Raw genomic sequence first — 21,749 nt, 5'->3', positions numbered from 1 at the left:
CTCTTATCTTAACACAAGCAGCCAGATGGATTTGAATTTGATAACCTGTAACATAATCTTGGATAAATGAATGCTGTTACAATAAAGCGAGACAAAGTAGGTTAGTTTGGAGAAAGGATCATAGGCTACTCATTCGCGTGACAAATACAGAATCAGTCAAACATTGAATACTCCAAAAAATACTGGGAAAATGCATAGTTTATGCAAACTCGTTCACGTCACGAGTCTTAGCATGTTTGCAATATTTGTTATTGTACGATAAGCCGCGGATATCCGCAAATGAGAATATAATTATCGTATCGTATCGTTGCGGATAATTCGATAATGGATTTATATCCGCAATTTACGGATACGAGAATCGATTGCCTGCCGATAATTTGGATAGTGCCGCAGCCTAATTCAGACAGGATGCAAGAAGGCCACATCAAAAGGTCGAACAAAAACCTGACTTTGGATTTCAGTTGGCAAAGAATGCTGCGTCATGATACTGAATGGAATGTCGATATGTAAATACCGGCATGCTAAATAGAATGACATTATTATAGCATACCAGATTACGGAATGGAATTCAACAGTTACACGAGACACGACTGTGATTGAATCAGATTGATAGCCATTTGCGTCAACTGAGTTACGACGCTTCCTTTCGGCAAATAGAATTAATTTGTGCTGCATGACGCATACAGCATTCCTAATTTTACAAGTGCTAGAAACTTATAGGAATGTAGCGTAAATGTTTGGCATACAGAGAAGAGTTATTAGCTTATGAGGTCCGCTAAAGCTCATGCTACTCACTTAACCGACATTTTAGAGCTCACTAGCTCCACAGGCGACAATGACGAGGGAAGAGCTTTATATGCTTTGCAGCCGTGACCAGATGGAGTCAGACCGGTCGGAAAAGTTCATGTCTTCATTACGTTGATCCAAAAGCTAAAATGAGAGACAGGTTGAACACACAACACTACATCCTAGCAAACTTCATGGGATATGAGGTCCTTCACCCGTCTATCAGTTTGACACGAAATAGCGCTCTTAAAGTTGCTGATGTGGCTACTGGTACAGGGTAAATGCTTTTAATCCAGATATGATGATGGTTATTGACATTCAACCTGCTAGCATTTGGCTTCAAAGGCTATCTGCCGTTCTTAGCCCCCTGCCTGGGGATCAGTCACACTACTTTCATGGCTTCGATATCTCCGATAAGCAGTTTCCAGTGGATGGAGACAGCGCGAACAAGATCAGCTTCTCTATCCATGATGCCACAGAGAGTTTTCCTGAGGAGCATTTGAATACATATGATCTGGTTCATGTTAGACTGCTCGTTCTTGCGCTACCGGAGCCAGAGATCCGGATAGCGATGGAAAACATCGTCCAGCTTTTGCGTAAGTCCAAATATCTCTGAATTCCCCATTTGCTTTCATTTCACTTGTGTTTTCCCATATACCCTTTTTTCAAGCTTCTTCTGACTAACAATACATTTCGGTCAAGGTCCTGGGGGCTATATTCAATGGGAAGATGCCGACTGGTGCCATGCAGGGGCTGATAAGGAGGCACCTACAATCATCGAAAGCATGAACATGATCATCGAGTATTCCGCCACAGCAGGATTTTGCATGCGTATTTCTGAATCTATCATGGACCAGGGCAAACGACTTGGGCTTGAGGTTCTGAAACAGGATGACTATAACATACTTGAGAGGACGGAAAATTACTCTGAAGCAAGATTATGGATCTTTCAGCTGCTTCAAGCGTTATTGCCAGTGACATTTTTGCGCACTAGGCGGGCAGAAAGCGAGTCCACAGCCCGAAGTCTAACATGTCAAACGCTTCAAAACGTCGAGTTAGAGTACACGCATGGCGTCCTTCCCAAATTTCAGACCTTCGCCATTGTCGGAAAAAGGCCAACTGATTCCTTGTGAGATCTCGCGGCTATTTTGACATTCTCACAATCACATGCCAGGCTCAGAAAATTGCCGTCTCAACATTTTTTATTGGATTCAGGTCTGTTGTCGCATGCATTTTCTGGTCACCCACCCATTGTGGGCGATGGCCTTTTGTTGTGAATTTCAGATCCCCTATGCGTTTTGAGAGTTTGTTTTAAATGATCCATTGTTCAATCAGTCAGAATCAATACAAATAGATCATTATTATTTGTTGCCCTTAAAGAATTTAAGCAAATTTAAAACGTCATGGTTTCGGTCCTGGTTTCTGGTGACGAGATGAACGATCACACGGCGGCTTAATTCCCCATTCGCAACAGCCTCATCACATACCTATGCGATTCTGACTTCTTAACGCTGGCAACCAAGGCGGCGAGAAGCACCCAATTTTCGTGCCAAGCTTTTCTCTAATTAGTTTTATCGCATTGGGTGCCCTTACGTGGCCGCTGTACTAATCGCTCGCCAACTCCCGTGACGCCTTCTCGCTAAATGGAATTATGGTAGAGGACCCATTATATTCACACCAATGGATTAAGATTGTTATAGAGTAATACTGACCCAGTTAATGAGCTTGCTGAGCAGCGCGAGTAGACTGGCCCTGTTATTGTGTCCAGTGACTTTCACCCCCATCCCCAGTATGACGAGGGAACCAAATTCAGCTGCGATACCAAGTTCTCCCTCACAGCCTTGAGCCCTGTGATTGTATAATCTTGAGCTTCCATGCAGCCTTGAGCCCTGCGTTATCAAATTTGTGCTTGTTTAGGCGGCCCGTGGCGCCGCGGTGCCAGTCCTGCTCCTCTGACGATGTGCAGGCACCTCTTCGTGGTGTCAGAGACTAGTATTCGAATTTGCAACAGCATTCGATGAAGCCAAGACCTGCCCAACATCTTCATAATCTGTTTCATGTTGCAAAGCACCATAGCATAGAAAATCAATCACCAGCTCAATCCAAGCTGGGATTTCTCGTTGGCGACCCGTATTCCCACTCTGTATGCCGTTCCGCAGTCGATGATCCGTTTGCTGCAAAGTAAAATCGCATGATTGGGGTGTAGCACACATGGCGATGTTGTGTTGTGATGCTGTTTCGGTAGGATGTTTGTTATGCCAGTGAAGTGAAAGTAGACATTTCGAGCTTGTGTGTTGACGTGTTGACGTGTTGATGTTGATGTTGATGTCGGTGTGGTGAAATGTGCAGTAATCGGGCGGTGAAGGGACTGGTGATCAACGCAAATGCAGGTTCGTCACCCTCAGCTTGTTCGAGAAAGCCACACTGGTGCGCAGGGCAACTTCGCAAGACGGAAAACGCGGGCGATGAATCTATCCGTGTTAAGATTGTACAATCATATTGGAAGACTCCGTCGTTCAGTGTGCGAAGGCGGTGAGGTTTCTCCTGAATGAACAGTTTATTAGTCACATCTTAATTGAGGCCTATTGGAACCCATCTCTACTATTTACTGCAAGTATTCGAAGCGAAATTTTTGTGTTATGCATTCGTTTTACATATGCCATTCTCAGCTCTCATATATCTTCTGGGCGTCGTTCTATGATTCATGGGCTACTAGTAAGGAGCCAAGGGCAGACGCGGATATATATCATGATGTCTTGCTAAGACTACCCATGTTGACATGAACGAAGTCAATCAGCCTCGTCAACAGTCGCAGAGATTGCCTTCATGAGTATACTATCGTCAAGTAAAATAATACCTGAAGACCCGAGTTGACCAACCTGCTACGCTCTACCTGCCGGCTATGTAGCTCTGATGCCCGATGAATGACGCAGCGCCGATATCTGCACGAGCGTTTGTAGACGACCTACATGTACACGCAACTGGCCATGCCAGTTGAGCTCATAGTCGGACTGTGACACGTGAGGCCAAGAGTATTGATTTGCGTTCTGGTCCCCACGCCGCTGCGAGGATGCGGGTCCCTAGCCGTTTAATCTTGTATGAACCATGTCTATATGTCATGTAGGTTTGATTTTGACGTACAGAAAGGCCTTATCCTACCTGAAGGCACACAAGCACATGCTCTGATTCCGTTTCAAAGCGCCCTCGAGCCGGGGGGCGGGGTCCCCCAGAGACCCCCTTTATGGGGGTCGGCGAGGAAATTTCCAATTGCCGGGGGTGCTCCCCAGGGCGACGGGCAAGATGCGCTGACCCACGGACTAGTTTGTCGCACCGCCCGTTCACATTTGCTTGGCACTGGTCAGAAAAGTGGACTCAATTTCAATTTCAGCACCAGACCTTTCAGTTTTGTCAACAATGGGAGGCCGTATTCTGGCGAAGAGGGCTGGCATAAGGGATCAAAGTATCCCGTAGTGGTTGACACGAAGGAGAGCCTTGACGTGAGTCAAAGCCACAACCATCAACGACAGCTCGTCGCACTGAGGGAGGAACGCGATAGTACTTCCCGTGTAGCATACAAGAGAGAGAAAAGCGTCCAAGCGTAACACACACTAGGATCACATAACACGGTGGGCCACGGGATACCAACGCAGAGCGGGAGGTGCACCACGGGCCGGGAACATATGCTCCATGCAAATTCGTTAGGGGAATAAGACCCGGATTCCAATGATGGAAGGGTGAGGCGAACTGATAGAGGGGCTGTTTGAGAGATGTCACAATCGACGGGCTGGCAGGGAAGTCTTGCCCGTCGCCTTGGGGGCACCCCCGGCAATTGGAAATTGCCTCGCCGACCCCCGTAAAGGGGGTCTCTGGGGGACCCCGCCCCCCGGCTCGAGGGCGCGTTAAAGATGAACCAGAATATTCGCTGCAACGCCTCTCACAAAGAACGGGGTCTGTCTCCACAGCGTTGTGAATTTCACGGCCGCTACACAGCAAATTCTGAGCTTTCTGAACGAGATGAGCAGTCATATGGTCTACCTCCCGAACTTGAGGGTCGGATGTCGATGTGCATGCGTCGATGGAGCGTGACTGAACCCACATTTGGGCTCCACGCTCGTATGCCTTGAATTCTCAGCGGGCGCATTCGGGACGAGCGGCTTCACGGACGATTTGTAGGGCCAATCAAGGTTGAGGTGATCACCGTATGCCTCGCTGGATATGCAAGTATTTCTCCTGCATAATCTTCAGGTCTTGGTATCGCCTCGTCTCGGTCACGGAGTTCAGCCGGAGTATGGAGACAGCATCTACTGCAGTAGACATACATACAGTATGGATGGATGGATGGATGGATGATTTCATTTACGCTGACCCCTCGCTAAGCGATATGCAGCATACAACAACTATGTAATCAATGTACGTACATGTATCGTGTACCTCTTCTTAAACGAACTTAGAGCCTCGTTGGGGCCTGCCGTGGCCTGGGGCCGTTCATTGTGCTAGGATGCCTGCATGGCGCGACTATAATGAATTTGCGAATGAAACCGACGAGTGTTCGGATTTGGCTGCATCTCTGCTAAGAAGCGCGAAAATGCCGGCAATGCTGAATTCAGGAATTTGGACAACGACTTTGTTGCGGACACAGGTTTGTTGCTAATTTGACTAGCTGAGAATTTCCTTGTCTTCGACTCGATTTGGAAAGGTGATGGTTTGTTGTAGAATCGGCGGTGAAGATCTCCTATTGTGAGTATAGGTCTAGTGGGAGGGACAGGTTCTTGGGGTGTAGGAGTCGGTTGAGGTGAAGTCGTGGTGGGTTGCTGGAGGACCGAAGCATAGCTTGGCTGATGGTTTAGGGGTATGGTAGTAGTGGTTGGTGTCGGATGGGGAGGCTGAGGCGAGAGGGTTGGTGGAGGCAAACGTGATGGGTCGGTTGTAGTAGAGGGCGGGTGAGCGTAAGGGTCGTTAGAGCATTCCTCTGCTGTAGGAAGCACAATTTGTGCTGGGTTGGCTTGTGTTTGTGTACTAGCGTCGGTAGTCTTCTTGGGTTGTTCGCTCTTCGAGGAGAGAAAGGGGCTCGGAGCTGACTGGTGAGGCGGAGTGCGTTGTGGGGTAGGTGGTTCGGGTGGAGTGGGGGGAGGAGCCGCGGATCCGGAGATAGAGGACGGTCGGCGGAGGGCTGGGAAAGGCTTCCTGCCTACCCTGGGATTTGGAAGTTGAGGGTTCATTCCGTTGGGATTAGAGGCAGCTGGTTCCTCAACATAATATAGGTTCCTAAGCCTCTCTTACAGTCGATCGGAGTGCACAGCCCATACATACAGTAGTTTTCGAAATCAGCTATACCTCCATACTCTTACTTCTTGATTCGGAGAAACTAATTCCGACATGCGCTACGCCGTTTTAGTTCACCGCCTCTTAATCACGGCAGAACTGTTATCGTAATGGTTGTATTACCATCAATGGGTCATTGTTATGGTACCGTGATATTACATTGAACCATCCATATTTGTTTTGTAGAGCTGGCAAGGTCGCCAGCTAGCTTCCAACTTCAGCAAGGGGTCGGAGTCAACAATATCATCCATCAGTCCCCACTGTACCTCATCCCACATGTCCATATCCGCACTGGCTAAAGCAAGAAATTATATAAGAAAATCGTGAAAGAAGTAAAAAGGAGACCTCAATGACTCAATCACAAAGTAGAGAGGATTCCGGGAGGAAACCAAGTACCGGATGGATTAAGACCGATCGACGCCTTTCGGAGTCCGTGATAAGGCCTAAATGGGGTGGATGTACCTCAGGGCAAGCAAATCGCTCAGGCTCTTGGGTCCCCTTTCTCTTGGATCTGCACGTACGGCAGTAGATCGTACTCGTACAGGTCTGCACGGCACATGTGAAAGCGGGGCGTATTAGGGTGTGAGCGGGAATGTGACGGATGCATCTGGTGATGTCAGAGGTCCTCGCTGGTGGTTCTCTGTGTAGCTGTATGCAAGCGAAGGTACCTGGGAAAGCGCAGACAAAGACCTGGTTAGCTGGTTGGTGCGATGGTTGGGCACGTGTACTTGTGTTAATATGCACTGAGAAACTCAGCGAGGAATATATACCTGATGTCCATTCGGCAGACCACTCCAGGGATGTGCTTCTTGCTGCTGTTGACATAGTTCAATGCCAGCCATTATTGCGTAGCACATGCTGAACGGACCGATGAGATCCTCGTCGTAGGCGATCTTGCCCGCCGTGTGTAATGAAAGGAGCCCAGGCACTACTGAGATGACTGAATCGCTGTATTCCGTCTGGTAGGCGGCAATCAAGTTGGCATTATTTGGTATAGCGTGGAAGAGAGGAGAATGGTTGTAGTCTGATTGCCAATGGGCGTCGCAAGGGGCCATGGAAGGATAGTAAAGGGCTTGGGTGTGGAATGCCGAGAGCTGGGGAGTGCACTGTTGAGCGAAAATGGGTTGGCGATCATCGGAAATTGTGTAGTATTCGTAAGACGCAGGTCGGTCTGACGAATGCAATTGAGGCTTGACATCTGCAACAGACTTGGACGCTCGCATCTTTGTTCGAGTCGTGGTAGGAGATGGCTTTGGTAAAATTTGCTCTGCGTGTGACTGTTCTGGAGTAGAAGAAGACGGAGCTCGTCGCTCCAGATCCTCCGACCGACGCTTTAGCTTCTTGCCTGTAAGATCACGGCAAGTGAGAAACATATACGAGACTATCAAGTCAATAACGGTACTCACGATAGTTACGCTGAGCTATGCGGTTCTGAATGCGACGACGCTCTGCGAGATCGGAGATTTGGGTCCAATCTTCGTCGGCGTGGACGTTGGGGTTGAATTTGCTGATATAATTGTGACTGCCACGAGATGCTGAATGACGAACGTACTCAGTGGAGCAATGCATGTTGGAGACAGATGGCGGGGGATCGGCAGTATGATAAGTATAATGAAAGTACAGAATGTACTGTATAGGGCTCCTCGAACTCAGTCCCACCCCCTTTTTATCTCTTAATTCATCGCAAACTCAGCTTTGAAACGACGCCCTAGCCTGTTTATGGCTTAGCTTGTTAATCATCAAATATACATTAAAGGAAAATCACATGATGAAGGTCTCCGTCATGTTCCGAAAATAGTCACAGCATTGCCATTCTGTGAATATCAATGATCGTAACTGTGCTGCATCCAGCTTCAGCGGCCATCTGAGACATGGTAAACGATTGACTCTCTATCATATCAAAAATGAGACCAAGCTTTGAAGTGGAAAGCCTTGGAGCTATATCCTTTAGACTGGCCTTGTGTGAGGTCTTAGTGAAGACGGTGTGATGTGTAAAGAATTAAGGATTGACGAACAATGAAAGGGACGAAGGGCACGAGGTGAAATGTATGGCAGTTTCGTGTAAATTAAATGGTCGGATGTTCGGGATCGTATTGTAATGTATCCTTGCTCTTTAAGTAGGCGGTCTGGGAGAGGGACTGGGACCGGATTACCCATATTGGGACTAGCGCGTGTCGGACCCTGCCGGGGAATCAAGGAAGAGTGTAGAGGTAGGTATAGCTAAATTCGAAAACTACTGTACCATCAGGCGGAACAAATACCCACGCCACAAGGCTATCGGCTATCCCCTGCAGGTCTTCAAATTCCGAGAGACAGACTGCTACGCACTCCTTCGGGTCTAGGTCAGATAGGCATAACAACTGACCTGATGGATCAATCGACTCGAAGGTCGAGGTGGCGACTCGTAGGTGCCAGCAATAGTCGTGTATAAAACAAGCCATGGTAGGGTACCAGCAAGGCCGAAAAGAAAGGCAATTTTCTCGCTTCACATTTCAGTCATGGGAATCCGAGCGTTGCCTGTGATGAGATCAGAGTCAGCCAAATTTGATTCAGTTGGACAAGGTAATGTACTTGACTTTTTTTATAAAGACTTCCCGACCATCGATGGTATGCGAGGGTCTGACAATTAGGATCGTCGTCATACCAGCCTACCAGCGAGGCCACCATGTCTCTTCTGCAACGCTGTCATCAACATGCCATATTGCATCCAGGTTGGTCACCCTTCGGTTGTTCAAGAATGCCACACTGGTGTGTAGAGCAGGTTCGCAAGGCAGAAAACGCTGGCGACGAACCTATGCGCGTAATAGTTGTACAGTCATATTGGAGGACTCCTTGTAGAGACACAACATCGTGCAGTGTGCGAAGGCGGTGAGGTGGAGATCGCGTCGGCCCGCAGTTTTATCTGACTTGGCGGGAATAGCTTTTCTCGCGACAAGGGCTTCCGCAGTTGGTGATGGGCTGCTACAATGGCATAATAATATCAGTGATTTTCGTGTCTGTGGCACAAACTTGACACAACGCATCGGAGTTGACGCGGCAAGCGGCGCAATAATCCACTCACCTCATCGTGGACGACGAACGTCTATAATTTATGCATCATGTTCTTGGCCCATGACCTTGGTTCGCGGTATCTCATGCAGGACACGCTGCATGGTTTGGAGTGTGAGAGCCAGGAATGGCGCGTAAGTCATGACCCTTCGCGGAGCACTGACGGAGTTCTACTTCGGACCCAGTTTGGTGCGCTATCATGGTTTCCTGTCCATCATTAGCTTTTTGATCGGCGAGACAATGCATGACTCACATGGTCTGCATCAAGACACGGGAAAGGGCTCCGTGGCTGGTGTAATCCGGGCGAATGCACGTAGTATTATTTCGTATCATCTATGGGGTCAGCTGAATTTGGACAGTATCGTGCTGGCAGTGACCCGTCTAACCGCTCTTTTACATCGATGTATTCACCGGACAGTGGTCGGCTGCCATGGGTACAGTAGCAAAGTGAACTTGGTGGGAATCACATTCTCATTCGCACTTCCTTGGAGGACCACAATGTAACTATAGATGTCAGTATAGTGAATTTCTAGTAAGGTCAGAGAAAGAAACTTATCTGGTGCCTCAAAGAGAAAGGCCGCTCGACTCTGGAAGCCAAGGGAAAGTATTGCAGAACAAATTGCTGGGGGGAGGAGGACGTATTTATAGGCTCCTCAGCTCCAGTCGCGTAAGTGCTCTACTGGGAAGCAAACGTTGAAGAACACGATGCCTATCCTAAGTGAGGCAGGTTTTAATATCGCAACTATCTGCAGCGACATCGTCATGGCTATTGAGATGCCCGCCGAGTAAAAATGCTGGTCATGTTGAAAAACAGTGAAGCTGAGTCGGTTAAGAAACGTTGGCTCACTGTTGAAACTACAGTCCGTGGTCGCGCGAGCGCACCCCTTGAAACCTATCCTTCTTCTTGGCTTGAATCAACTTCTGGACTGGTGACTACTGTTGAAATATTTTGAATTTTTACGGCTTTTGTTCAATGTGTTGGATTCTATCTGTCTGCCTTCAAGATTTCTGAGTCCTCCAAGTATGTGAAAATAATGATGCGATTGAATATTTATGTCTCAACAAACACCTTCACCAATCCTGCGCATAAATTTACGCAATTGAGTTACTCCTAGAATGCTAGGCCATAGCCCCAGGAGCGCCACTTAAACATCTAGGAATCAAAAGGTCGTCAACAGGAACGTGGCTTTGATTCCCCGAGGGGACGGTGTTAGACCCCAGGAGCCATGACAGGTTTCCTAGGGCCACGCGGCTCCTGGAGGCTGCCTCTCTGCCCCTAGAAACTCTTCCAGAGCTCCCGGGTGTGAGGGTCTCACGTAAACGCAGATGGGGACTGACTTTTGCAGATGAATAATCTATATTGAGAAAAGCTATAAGTTAGTCGACTCCAGATACAAGACGTAGCGCGAGGAAGCAAAGGAGACGAGCTTCCTGGCGTTCATGCACCATGTGGGTCCCGCCGATCATAACCATCCAGTATGCTTCACGTATAACAGAGTGGGGTGTACTGGGATTTGGGACTAGGTCAAGTCTAGTCCCATGGGACTTGAAGAGGTCTAGAACTTCCCTCACACAACAAACTTGTTTCTGGCAACTCACGTGACCGTCAGTTCACGGCTGACGGATCCCAGAAAGCATTACCGGTCATTTGACAACTAGTATCATGCCACGGCTAATCTTATGTCCCTCGTCGGTTAGAAAGCCTCGAATGCTCAGCCTTCATGGCAAATCAACCTTCAACAACTTGTCCTTGTCAAATTTGTCGAAGAACGCGTTTGGAGGTTTGTTTGCTGAGTATAAAAGAGGTGAGACGAAAGGAAAGCTGATGATAAAAGCAATTCCATTAGAACCCTCGATCAATTCATCCCCAGCATCTTCTGCCAGAGAATTTCGAACAGAATGCACTCCATCCACTTTAGGAAACGAGCTCGATCACGTGTCACTCGACGCAATCGAGACCATCGATCTTACCGGAAAAGTTGCCCTTCCCTCTCCATCAACGACTGATTGGGAGCCGCCTCGACCACGGGCCGATGGAGCTGTACCACCCGAATGCTGTCGCGCAAAACGAGGCAAAAAACGGAAGGGTGGTGAGTGTACACCGGACCTGCTTGCTACGTCTGGAACGCCGTCAAAATTCCAACACCTCTCGAGGGCAGGCACGTCACCACCCGTGAAGAATATTCCTGCAGAGCTGTCCGCAACGCCGAGTCGTCGTAGTACGCCTAGCGATGCCATGCTGCACAAAACATCGATCGCGGACGAGGACAACGACAACGATTCACCTGATACCTGGCTCGATATTGACACCATATTTCCAGATGCCGGATTAGAGCTTTACCCGCAGCCGCCTCGGAGCACCTACCGAGGAGAGAGAAAAACCGAGAGCCCGCAACAGCCCAACTCACCGTTGTATTCGAACGATGCCACGCCGCCGCCACCTTGTATTGAATGGAACAGCAATTCATCGCAGTCACATAACCCAGAGTCATTGCCCATCACGAAGATGTCTACTATTAAACAAGCAGACAAATCTTTCAAGGGATTTCTGGCTGTTCACTCGGAGACCCTGGCGCAATTGATATCAATTCTGAAAGAAAAACTCCACAAAAATGCAGAAATTATCTACGAACAGGCGATTCAAGGCCGACTAGCACCAGATATCATCGCCGCAAATAGGGATCTGGTCTCCCAAATACAAATCATGGAAACTTTGCAAACGAGCAGGAGTGCTTATCAGGATTGTGCGACGCGCAAGGAAGATCTCAAGCAGAGCCTAATGCGTGTGATTTCTGAGGGCTCGGACCCAACAACCATGCCGGAAATGGCGCAGAGTCGACTCTTTGAGGCTGAAATGAGGAAGACTGAGGCCCAGATCCGCGAACTTCTGCCTCGAGCCAAGATTTTTGACATAGCTTGCAATTTTGAAACTAATCAAGAAGATACAATCTGTGAATGATGATGTGATGATGATGTATTCATTTGCCCGATGTAGCTCGCTCTCTATATATGCTGCTATGCGGGAGTGCTGTCAGGCCTGCCGACAGCTGGAAAAAGTGGTGCCAGTCCACTGGGCGACTGTTGGGAACTCGCTGTGCAAATTTCCGATCAATCGCCCTCGAATTGAAAAGATGTAAAATAAACAAAAGAAATGCACGGATGCAAACATGATAAACAAAAAGCCAAAATGAACGTCATTTACAGGAGCCCCTGCCCATTTGGCTAATCGCCACAAACCTTGTGGGCCATCTTCAACGACCTGCTGGACTCGGCGGCGGTGCGCTCTTGACAAGTCTTTCTTGACGAGTCGCGTTTTACTGTTGCGTACTTCCGAATAGCACATCCAGTTGTAGGGGTCTTTGGTTCTCGTATGTCTGCGACGGAGGCGACGGACTTGTTTGACCGCAGCTTTGCACTCGTCGTCATCTCAAATACTCATTCATAACCCCGCTATGGCAATGCTTAGCTATATACGACTAGGCTTTTTTTTTCCTTTTGGCGGCAATATAGATGTATGATCGGCTGTATTATATTTTCAAACCTCGGCGATATGAACCTGGCCCATTGCTGGGTCTTTGGAAAAGAAAACGAGTGTGTCTGGGGGTTAATCTGTTTCCAAATACCTCTTTACGAGATTTGATTATGTACCGAAAAAAACATGTGCTTTCGCTGGATGTGTCTTGACTTAGCCAGCGTAATACTGGTTCTGTTCTCTTGATGATTCTAGGAAGCAAGGCTACAGTTTTGAGCTGCAGGATGGCCTGGAACGCCCGGAAGGCTGCTCCCGGAAACGAATAGCGGAGCGAAGATAGAAACATCGTTATGCAAGGGTCCCTTCCTGTGATTGGTTTTTTCCCCAAGCCTCTAGACCCGATCGGGTAGCACCACCTTTAGAAAGTATCCGTGCTTTATTTCCCATATCACTCTGCGCTGTCACCTTATACTCTACGATAGGACATAGAAGGTAAGGGTGGAATATTTTCGAGAAAGTCGGAAGGTGGACCCTTGCTCTGCTTAGGCTGCGGCAAAACCATAGGTAACCGCGGATAGCCAAAATCGCAGCCAGAAACTTGCGGTTTTGGGCCTGATTTGGAAACCGCGAACCGCACTGCGGGCGGCGGTGGTTTTCACTTTGGAGAATTGCGGTTTCTGCAGTTATCCATGGATATGTACGCATTGTGGGTTTTCTCCGACTGCATAGTGCGGATAACGATATAAATTCATTTGCGGATATCCGCAGATTAGTTATATTGCAAGGCTCTATGTATGGGCTCTGAGGAGACACAGTACTATATATTATGACATGTATAGTAGATCAGAGATAGCTGCCCTTTCGGCTTAGCCGCCGGGCGTTAATAAATCGTGTTTGTGTGTAAATGGTCAAGATTCAAGGATTTCCTAGTTTCATTGTAGAATTCAGTGTAAGTAAGCTTTCACAAATGTTTGCTATGCTCACAGCGAGTTTTTGTCGAAGGCTATATTTTTTTGTAAAAGGCCAGATCTTAAATATTGTGATTGAATGTCTTCCGCACCTATGTAGCTTGATAAGATCGACTACTTTGCACTATGCTCAGCTTCGATCAAAGAGCGGCTCTGTGGTGGCCTCTCCCAGCGAAAGCAATACTGCCCCATCTTCATTGCTGTGTATCTAGACCGATGGCCAGTCATCCAGTTTGACTTTCCATCCCAGGTTGTGCCCATCTCGAATGGAACACTGTAATCGGGCGCTGTTGGTAGGTCAGGCCATGTAAACCGGTGTGGTGCATTGAGATATCGTTCCATATCCCCGTCAGATCTTCGTGTTGCTACCCATTCGCTCAGAAATTTGCGAAATTTCGATACCTCAGAGTCTAGCTGACGATTACTAGTCCATTCTGAGATACTTTGCACCATGTCTATATGTCGATCCGAGTGGGGGATACCCGAGAAGGATGTATCGTTCGTGACAAGCTCGTAGAGTGTGAAAACGACACTAGTAACATCGTCTCGACCGTCGTACAGGCGTTGCTTTCCGGATGCAGCCCGATCAAAGTCGAAGAGAACGATCTTATGGGTGCAAGGATCGATGAGCAGATTCCGGGGTGCGATATCTTGATGCATGATCCCTAGCTCTAGGTTGAGAAAATCCACGACTTGAGTAAGCTGTTGTAGCCACTCGAATCGAAAACGAATCTTTGGATTGGCGAGAGTTCCACCTGGGATGTACTTCGTTGTGAACCCAATCACCCGAGACTCCTGGTCTTCAAGGACAACGCGATCAAATGGTATTATATTAGGATGTGGCGGTAGACTTTTGAGAAGGTTGAGTTCATCCCAGGCCATTTGTAGTCTGAGAGGCTTGTTCAAGATGTTGAACTTGAAAGCAACTTTTTGGGGAATCCCGCATTCGTCTTTGTACGATACAAGATCAATGAACGGTCCAAGCCGATCAAGCTCTTGGAGTTTAGAGTACTTAATTGTACGACAATCGGCGAGTGATTCACATAATGAGAAAGGGATATATGCAAGAAATAGAGTATCGTCCTCTTCCAGATCTGACGACACCCCGGTAAGGAGCCCATCGTCGTCAACTGTGATAGCGCGAACTCCCGGAGATAGATAATCAGCGAATTGCGCCAAAATTGAGAGCTCCCTATCCTCTTCGGGCGGAAACAGTTTGGCGGTGCCTTTGACTTTGACCATCCGAAGCTGATCCCAATCCCAGACGTTGCAGTAAGTTTTGGTGGTGGGGTTTTCGCTTGGGCCGCAGTAATTCTGGCCTTCGGACCAGAACCTGTCTTGCGCGTTGATCATGGCAAAATGAAAGCTCAAAACGAGTGATCTGTATAATGTTGCTTCGGCAATGTGGGCGAGCGACTAATTTCGATGGATGGATGTTCTCCTAAATAGAAATACGGTGCCCAAATCACGTGACTGGCCTTGCAATAAGCAAAACGAAACCCCTTTTTCCTTGCTGATGCATATCCACTTTGATGCGTCTTGAAAGTATCACCCATCCAATAGTAGTCCGACAAGCCCCTGCGCGCTTCGAGGCCCCATAAATAGACAACCGAAGCGCATAAATCGTCGGACGTATTGGTCAACGAGGGGAATCACATTTGACTACGTAGAGTCAAATTCGCGCGCGCGAGATAATACTCAAAACGCTCCAGACTTGATGCTAGAAACGAAATAAACACTCGAAGTGTGATTCGAGTTGTATAAACCACAACTAGCAAAATCGAAAGGTTACTATAAGTAGGAAAGCCATATCCAAGGTTTGTTTACGAAGGAGTCCATCTTTATCAATTCTTACATACTTCTTGCTTTAATTCCTGTTTGGTTCTAATTAACATCAAGTTTTCGTTCGACCACCAAACCCCTATATCTCCGCCCAAAGCTCTCTGATCAAGATGACTACGCAAATTCCACCAAATCAAATGGGGACTGATGTCCGCAATCGTCTCATCAACAGCCTTCAAAACCCGAGCGGCTGTCCTTGCGGTTGGTATGTCTACTACTCGGCTGTATGTACGCATGCGTACCAGGAAGTGAAGTACGAGTGCGGCAATAAAACTACACCGTCTGGTCGAAGTGGCTTCTGCAAAACCCCGGCACCGAAGAATATTGTCCAAGGTGTGCAGATCAACGTCAAGTGTCAGTATTGTTGATTTTCCAAGTAGGTCACTCAGACTGCCAATAAAGTGGGAAAGGGGTACTAAAGACTTTGAAAAAGGTTGGCGGAAATGTAGGGGTACAGCTACGAAGTGCCAATGGAGGCACTACCGTACTTAACGGTTGTAAGCGGTGCAGACACATGCGCTTAGAGATGGATGACGATCGCACTCTCTTGTCTTTTCATTTGACCTCTCACTTTCGCTAGTGGGTTCAATGAGCTTAGGTTTCTATACATGTACTTAACTTGAAGGCAAATCAATGGTTGAGAGATAGGTTTGTAATCAAATAAAGTTGCCGCTTTTTCAGTTGCAATTACAGTACGTATTACAAAAATTAAATTGCTCTTAATAAAGCCGAGGAAACGGATGCTGACACAGCTGGCCCGAATGGAGCCAAAGAAAGCTGCAGCTTAAGTGAGTCATGCCAACCAACGTAGCCTCTAGCTTAGACTGTGGGCCAAGCGCCGAAAAAGCAAAACATCAGATGAAATCTTGTCCGACATGATGCACCTCTGATCACCTATAGAGTCGCAAATTCGAACATGCGCAACGAGAAGAAGCGCTTAATTGGGTGGCCTAATACGGCCGACTATGAAACACTTCGTTACCATGTGAACCAAAAGATTGCCCCTAAGAACCAAATTGGGTGTCTCGCTAGAAAGTTTCTATTGAAATATAAATCGGAGCAAATGCCTAAGAACTAAGTTGCCATCTCCTGTCCCGTCAAGATTCATACGATGTTGTCACTCATGATTGGCAATTCACTGGGCTGCTGGTCACCTTCATTTTCCTGGCCAGGCAAACTGTTCGGGGCATCCATTTTGTTCGCAGGAGAAAGTTACGGGTATGAACAATACCACTTCCATCAAGCCTTTGTGCCTTTTATAGACTGGACGCAGATGTTTATGGACTGGTTTACAATCACCACTGCTGGCCAACTTGGCCAACGTGCCGTTGCCGGTGCCATCTCGCGCAGAGGCATTCTTTGGCAACGTTACTGTACAGAGCTTCGACTGCAATGTCGACAAGTCAAACGGCTCTCTAGCAAGAGTGGTCAACTTTTGATGGCCGGTCTGGTTGTCTTCAACTTTGATCGAGTTCTTGCATGGCTCGCTTTTTTTCGTCATGCCGCAATATGAGCCAGGACCGCCATTGGGGCTGACCTCTATCTCACAAACAAGAAACGGATTCCAAGGCAGCATGGTAGTTATTGAGGTGGTCGTCAAACGCAGATAATGCGGACTGTGGTGGTGTTGGGCAATGACTGGCGTTCCCTCGCCAGCTTTATATGCCATCGCCGTGGGCTCCTTACCGACCTGGCTGTGTGAATGCGGCATGGAATGCTTCCTTGAAACAGTCGATGTGTCCAAGAAGCATTGGAACGCAGTATGTGCCCATCCGGCCGATCGGTGGCCTACGCGAAGGGAAATCATTCCAGATCAATGCAATCATTTTCATTGCCGGCTGTCGATTGCGATGATCATGCATTTAGAATTAGATTGGCTTTTGCGGTGAGCAGCGAAGTCGAGAAATACTAGACGTAATTCTGGGTTGCCTATGGAATTTCAGGCGTCATAGCTTATGGTCTACTCTTATGGCGCTAGATGCGGCAAGTCGGTACCAGAAAGATTCGGTTTCCGGGTCTTCGACACACTACCAGGAACTGATTTTGCGTTCCTGGGAGCTAGGCTCCCAAGGTTCGTCGACACAGCTCTGAACTTCTTGTTAACGCTTTGATGCTGCCTCAACATTGCTACCGAAGCCTCAGCGGAGGAGATGAACCACTCCAAAGAGCTCTGAAAAGCAAACAAAGCCCAACGTCATCTCCCTCGCTTCAAACATACAAATGGACAAACAGTTGGCCAATCCCATCACCGAAAACCAGCTGCTCAATGTAGTGAGAGAAATATGCGATGAGTTAGTTACTGCAGAAAGAGAATGCATTGATGTGGTGAATTTCGTCTCACAAGTAGACCAAATCGCGGGACTATCGGATGAACAGTGGAGCTTCTGCACCTCGTTGCACAGAACACTCCTCCACAAGCATTTTCACTTTTTCATTGCTTCTCAGCATCCGGCAGCCAGCGCAATCTTGAAAAGCCTGGCTCAAAACTACAAGATGCCCGGACGCATGTGGCGCTACGGAATCTACTTCTATCTGGAGCTGTTTCGCACAAGGCTCCCCAGCCCCAGTGTGCAAGACCATATGCTAGGCTTCATATATTTCTCGTATTCGATGGTGACGCTTCTTCTAGAGCAGGTCTCCACATTTGAAGAAATCTGGACAGAATGCTTGGGGGACCTAGCACGCTATCGTGCTGCAGTGGAGAATTCCGATGAGACAGTCCGCCATCACTGGGTAGACATTTCCAGAGATTGGTACAATCAGGATATCGATCAGTAATTTAGAACTGGCCAAATTCTGCACTATCTTGCCGTTATCTCTCGTCCGAATACTTTGCAGATGTTCTTTTACTTCTCGAAAGCATTACTCAGTGTGGACCGATTTCCAAAAGCGCGGGAAAGCATGATTCAGCTGTTCAACGATATTCTAATCGCACCGGCTGAGGAACACACATTGATCAGTTCTTTTGCGGCTGCCCATGGTGTTATTTTCAAGCGTATGCCATATGACCAGTTTGTCATTCGGTTCAATTTCTTCCTTTTAAAAAATCATCACAGCCGATCGCCTAGTCTCCCGGAGGCACGAGAAAGCACGTTAATCATGTGCTGCAATATTGCAGCGATCTTGGACTATGGAGAAGGGAACGGGGAGTTTGCAACGGACTTTGCTCACAACGCAAGTACTTCTACTGCAGACGCCTATATCATTGCAAAGTACTGGGCATCTGCAACAGCACATATTGAATCAAACAGGCATGTCTATACTGTACAGTACCTGGAACTCTGCACACTGTACTTTAGTATATTTTACTGACCATATCTCGATATCTAGTTTTCTCGCTGGATAACATATGATCAAACACAATTTACGCCTACCAGGCTTGCCTTTCAATTTGCGACAGTTGCTCAACATCCTGAACACTTCAGTCGAGGTTCTTACACTGCACCTGCGCCTGTGGAGTGGAAATCAGGGGACTTTGGAAATGAAGGCACGGGTGCTGGTCCGAATTTAGGCCTGTTGAGGCGATGCATTTGTTTAGCTACTGTTATCTAAGTTTTGTTGATAGCTCCCAAAATATGTGAAGCTCTCAAGGCTAGCGAAGATACAGAGTAACTGGTGTGTAATTTCTCGACTCTGATGCCCACAAGATGGAGTGCCGCATTTGTTGTTGGTTGACTTATCATTTCCCGGATTTGCCACTCAAGTCATGTACATTACCCATGTCAGACTTCTAGATGAAGGAAATGCCGTCGAATGTAAACGGTCTTTGCTACAGTATATAGACAGACAGGGTGATAGCGGTGGGAGTCTGTCCAGCCCAGCTGCGCATACGAGGTTCGTTATGCCCTGCTTTGTGGTCCCAGTCTCGTAAACCTTCTATCAAATTGCCTTTTTAATCATATGAACAAGTATGAGCAAAGTTTTCCCAAAGTATGATCATAATGACTAGAGTCCGTATTTCCGCATCGCCGTGTTCAATGTCAAGCTGTAACTATCTACAGATACAAGGGTTTTACTTTTTGGCTTTCCTCCCCCGTTCTGCACTTATTGATTGAAAGGACAACTACAATATTGCAACCAGAGTAAATAAGTAAATGCACTAGACCTCGTCGATCTGATATCAGTTCACTTGAGCGTGATCTTTTTCACGGGTGCAGTCAAAGAAAGAACGTTTCCTTAATTCATGCGGTTTTTATATGTCTGTCCTGATAGAATAAAGAGGTAACCATGACAGTATTCTGATACCAACATCCACATCATCATTTTCAATAAACCGGTCACGCTCCTGTTGACGGCTTGTTGATTCCTAGAGGCGTAAGTGGCGCTCCTTGGGCTATAGCGTAGCCTTTTAAAAGTGACTCGATGGCGCAGGTTTGTGCGCAGGATTGTTGAAGGTGTTTGTTGAGGGCATTTCACGAAGTCGAAAGGGACTATGATCACTCTAGGATCCCAAAGTATGCTCCCAGGGGCTCTGCAGCTCCTGGATCTGGATGGTGTATTCCCAGAGCCATTTAGACATTCAGCCAGGAACATAGAGTAATGGTCTCAGGAGCAGATCTCGTCTTCCTGGAACCTATAATAGCCCCAGGAGCTAAAGCCATTGTGTAGAGCATTATAGTCCCGGCGTGGAAGACCCCGCGTCCTCCGCACGAATGGAGCAGGTGTAGATGCCATGCTAGTGTTTTCTGGGTCAGTATATCAAAGTGGTCTCAACAATAATGCATAACATACCTTGAGCTACTTGAATAATCAGGCAGAGCTGAAAGGGGGACTGGAGGGTGGGATGATTGTTGGCAATCTCGGTCATTTTCGCGCTTTATATGCCCTTTATGAACTGGAAAATCGATAGGTCACTTCTGTATTTCTGCAGCGCGCTATTCATAACATTGAGCGTAAACAGAATGTAAACAAAATGCAGCCAGGGTCATTGGAGACTCTATATTGTGAGGCAAACGTGTTTCTACGTGCCATTCATCGTACATAGTGCATGGACGAAATTTGAAATGGATCACAATGAAACTACGGGAATTAATGGGTATAGTCAAACAGACCAAACAAGATGATATGAAGCTGGGTCATAGATATATATAATTTCAACCGCTCTTTTCTACTGGCCCTAAAGTCTCCATGATCAGACGCTTGTGGATGAGTATGGTACCTCAAAACAATCCACTGCAGCTTAGTAGATAGGCGGATCTTGAATTCTAGCATATATTTGGAAATGACATTCTACGGTTCAACGCCGTCGATGAAGTGATGGAATTTTGAAATTAACCCCTAACGTATTTCGGTAATACGAGAACCGCTGTACCGGACAAAGTATTAATGCGGATAAAATTCACAATATGAATAATATGAATGCGAATATGAATAATGCGTTTATTCGCGTGAATAAAAATTCATATATTCATATTCCTACAGTGCGAATATGAATATGCTGTATATTCGCATTCATTTATTCCTTTCGGAGCCCTACTGCTTGGGTTGTTTGGTCTCCTCAGCACGGGTACTCTTGAGTCATTGCCTGACTGAACGACAGACAGCAAGCAGACCGCAACAAGACGCGGGCACGAGATGGACTACTACAGAAATTCAGAATTTGGAATTGTCACTTGGGGTGGGTGAAAGGCCACAGTTCCGCCTGCTATAATTCGCCAGATGAATCCGATCGTGTCACAGTGGAACCGGGGTTTCATTGGGCTCGCCTGATTTGATTGGCCCGTCGTTCTGAGCTGTTTTATTGCACAACGATAACGAGGCATTATCCGACTGACATGTCAGGCAGTGACTTGTCAGTCTGGCGTCCAAACCGCTCATTTAACATAGTCTAGATGGAGAGATCATCTTTGAATGGAAGCCTTTGGAATTACATTGCTTCTACGTTACGGATACAATTCCCAGAGGCTGCCGCAGGCTTTCTGCAGTGGTAAGGCGAACCTTCAAAGTAGCCCACATCATATAATTGGCTGGGCATTACTCCTTTCTCCACCTTGGAGTGCCAAGTCGCTCAGTATACAGGGCTTTTTTTCCAAATTAGAGGGGTCAGGAACTCTCGCGTATCCATACTACATTTCTGTAAGTTGACTCACTCTCATGCAAGGACAGCACATATCACTCACCGCCGTTTTCTTTGTGTGACGGTTTAAATCAGGTTTAACTTCATCTTGTTCGTCTTGAGCTCCCGAGTTCTAAATTTGAAGCTTACAGACCTAAATAAGTCAAATATGTTTTGCTGAGCCATATAAGTTACTATTTGTATAATACGCTGTTGTTGATACAGTATGTGTGTGTGTGTGTGTAATTCATTTACG

At 47.2% G+C, this 21,749-nt stretch overlaps 7 protein-coding genes across 7 annotated transcripts; 4 read left to right on the top strand and 3 right to left on the bottom strand.

The window, feature by feature from the left end:
* Positions 1-935: 935 nt before the first annotated feature.
* Positions 936-1,919, top strand: N7511_011403 (class I SAM-dependent methyltransferase; the record flags this gene model as incomplete). Its single annotated transcript, XM_057133780.1, has 3 exons — positions 936-1,063; positions 1,117-1,382; positions 1,489-1,919. 3 exons carry the CDS (start codon positions 936-938, stop codon positions 1,917-1,919), a joined length of 825 nt encoding a protein of 274 aa, XP_056978450.1.
* Positions 1,920-6,683: 4,764 nt separating this feature from the next.
* N7511_011402 (bZIP transcription factor) lies at positions 6,684-7,677 on the bottom strand (the record flags this gene model as incomplete). The annotated part of the gene is made up of 3 exons (XM_057133779.1): positions 6,684-6,776; positions 6,879-7,453; positions 7,515-7,677. The coding sequence occupies 3 exons, from the start codon at positions 7,675-7,677 to the stop codon at positions 6,684-6,686; spliced, it is 831 nt and encodes a 276-aa protein (XP_056978449.1).
* Positions 7,678-10,981: 3,304 nt separating this feature from the next.
* Positions 10,982-12,115, top strand: N7511_011401 (Bloom syndrome protein; the record flags this gene model as incomplete). Its single annotated transcript, XM_057133778.1, has 1 exon — positions 10,982-12,115. One exon carries the CDS (start codon positions 10,982-10,984, stop codon positions 12,113-12,115), a length of 1,134 nt encoding a protein of 377 aa, XP_056978448.1.
* A 263-nt stretch (positions 12,116-12,378) lies between these two features.
* On the bottom strand, positions 12,379-12,582 carry N7511_011400 (uncharacterized protein; the record flags this gene model as incomplete). The annotated part of the gene is made up of 1 exon (XM_057133777.1): positions 12,379-12,582. The coding sequence occupies one exon, from the start codon at positions 12,580-12,582 to the stop codon at positions 12,379-12,381; it is 204 nt and encodes a 67-aa protein (XP_056978447.1).
* A 1,128-nt stretch (positions 12,583-13,710) lies between these two features.
* N7511_011399 (uncharacterized protein) lies at positions 13,711-14,949 on the bottom strand (the record flags this gene model as incomplete). Its single annotated transcript, XM_057133776.1, has 1 exon — positions 13,711-14,949. One exon carries the CDS (start codon positions 14,947-14,949, stop codon positions 13,711-13,713), a length of 1,239 nt encoding a protein of 412 aa, XP_056978446.1.
* A 599-nt stretch (positions 14,950-15,548) lies between these two features.
* Positions 15,549-15,806, top strand: N7511_011398 (uncharacterized protein; the record flags this gene model as incomplete). The annotated part of the gene is made up of 1 exon (XM_057133775.1): positions 15,549-15,806. One exon carries the CDS (start codon positions 15,549-15,551, stop codon positions 15,804-15,806), a length of 258 nt encoding a protein of 85 aa, XP_056978445.1.
* Positions 15,807-17,658: 1,852 nt separating this feature from the next.
* N7511_011397 (uncharacterized protein) lies at positions 17,659-18,216 on the top strand (the record flags this gene model as incomplete). Its single annotated transcript, XM_057133774.1, has 1 exon — positions 17,659-18,216. One exon carries the CDS (start codon positions 17,659-17,661, stop codon positions 18,214-18,216), a length of 558 nt encoding a protein of 185 aa, XP_056978444.1.
* Positions 18,217-21,749: the final 3,533 nt, after the last annotated feature.

Source organism: Penicillium nucicola (assembly GCF_028828085.1).
Source record: "Penicillium nucicola strain IBT 29836 chromosome Unknown utg000014l, whole genome shotgun sequence".
Classification (NCBI taxonomy): Eukaryota; Fungi; Ascomycota; class Eurotiomycetes; order Eurotiales; family Aspergillaceae; genus Penicillium; species Penicillium nucicola.
Note: the sequence above shows the minus strand (reverse complement) of the source record. Positions and strands in the feature narration are given on the sequence as shown.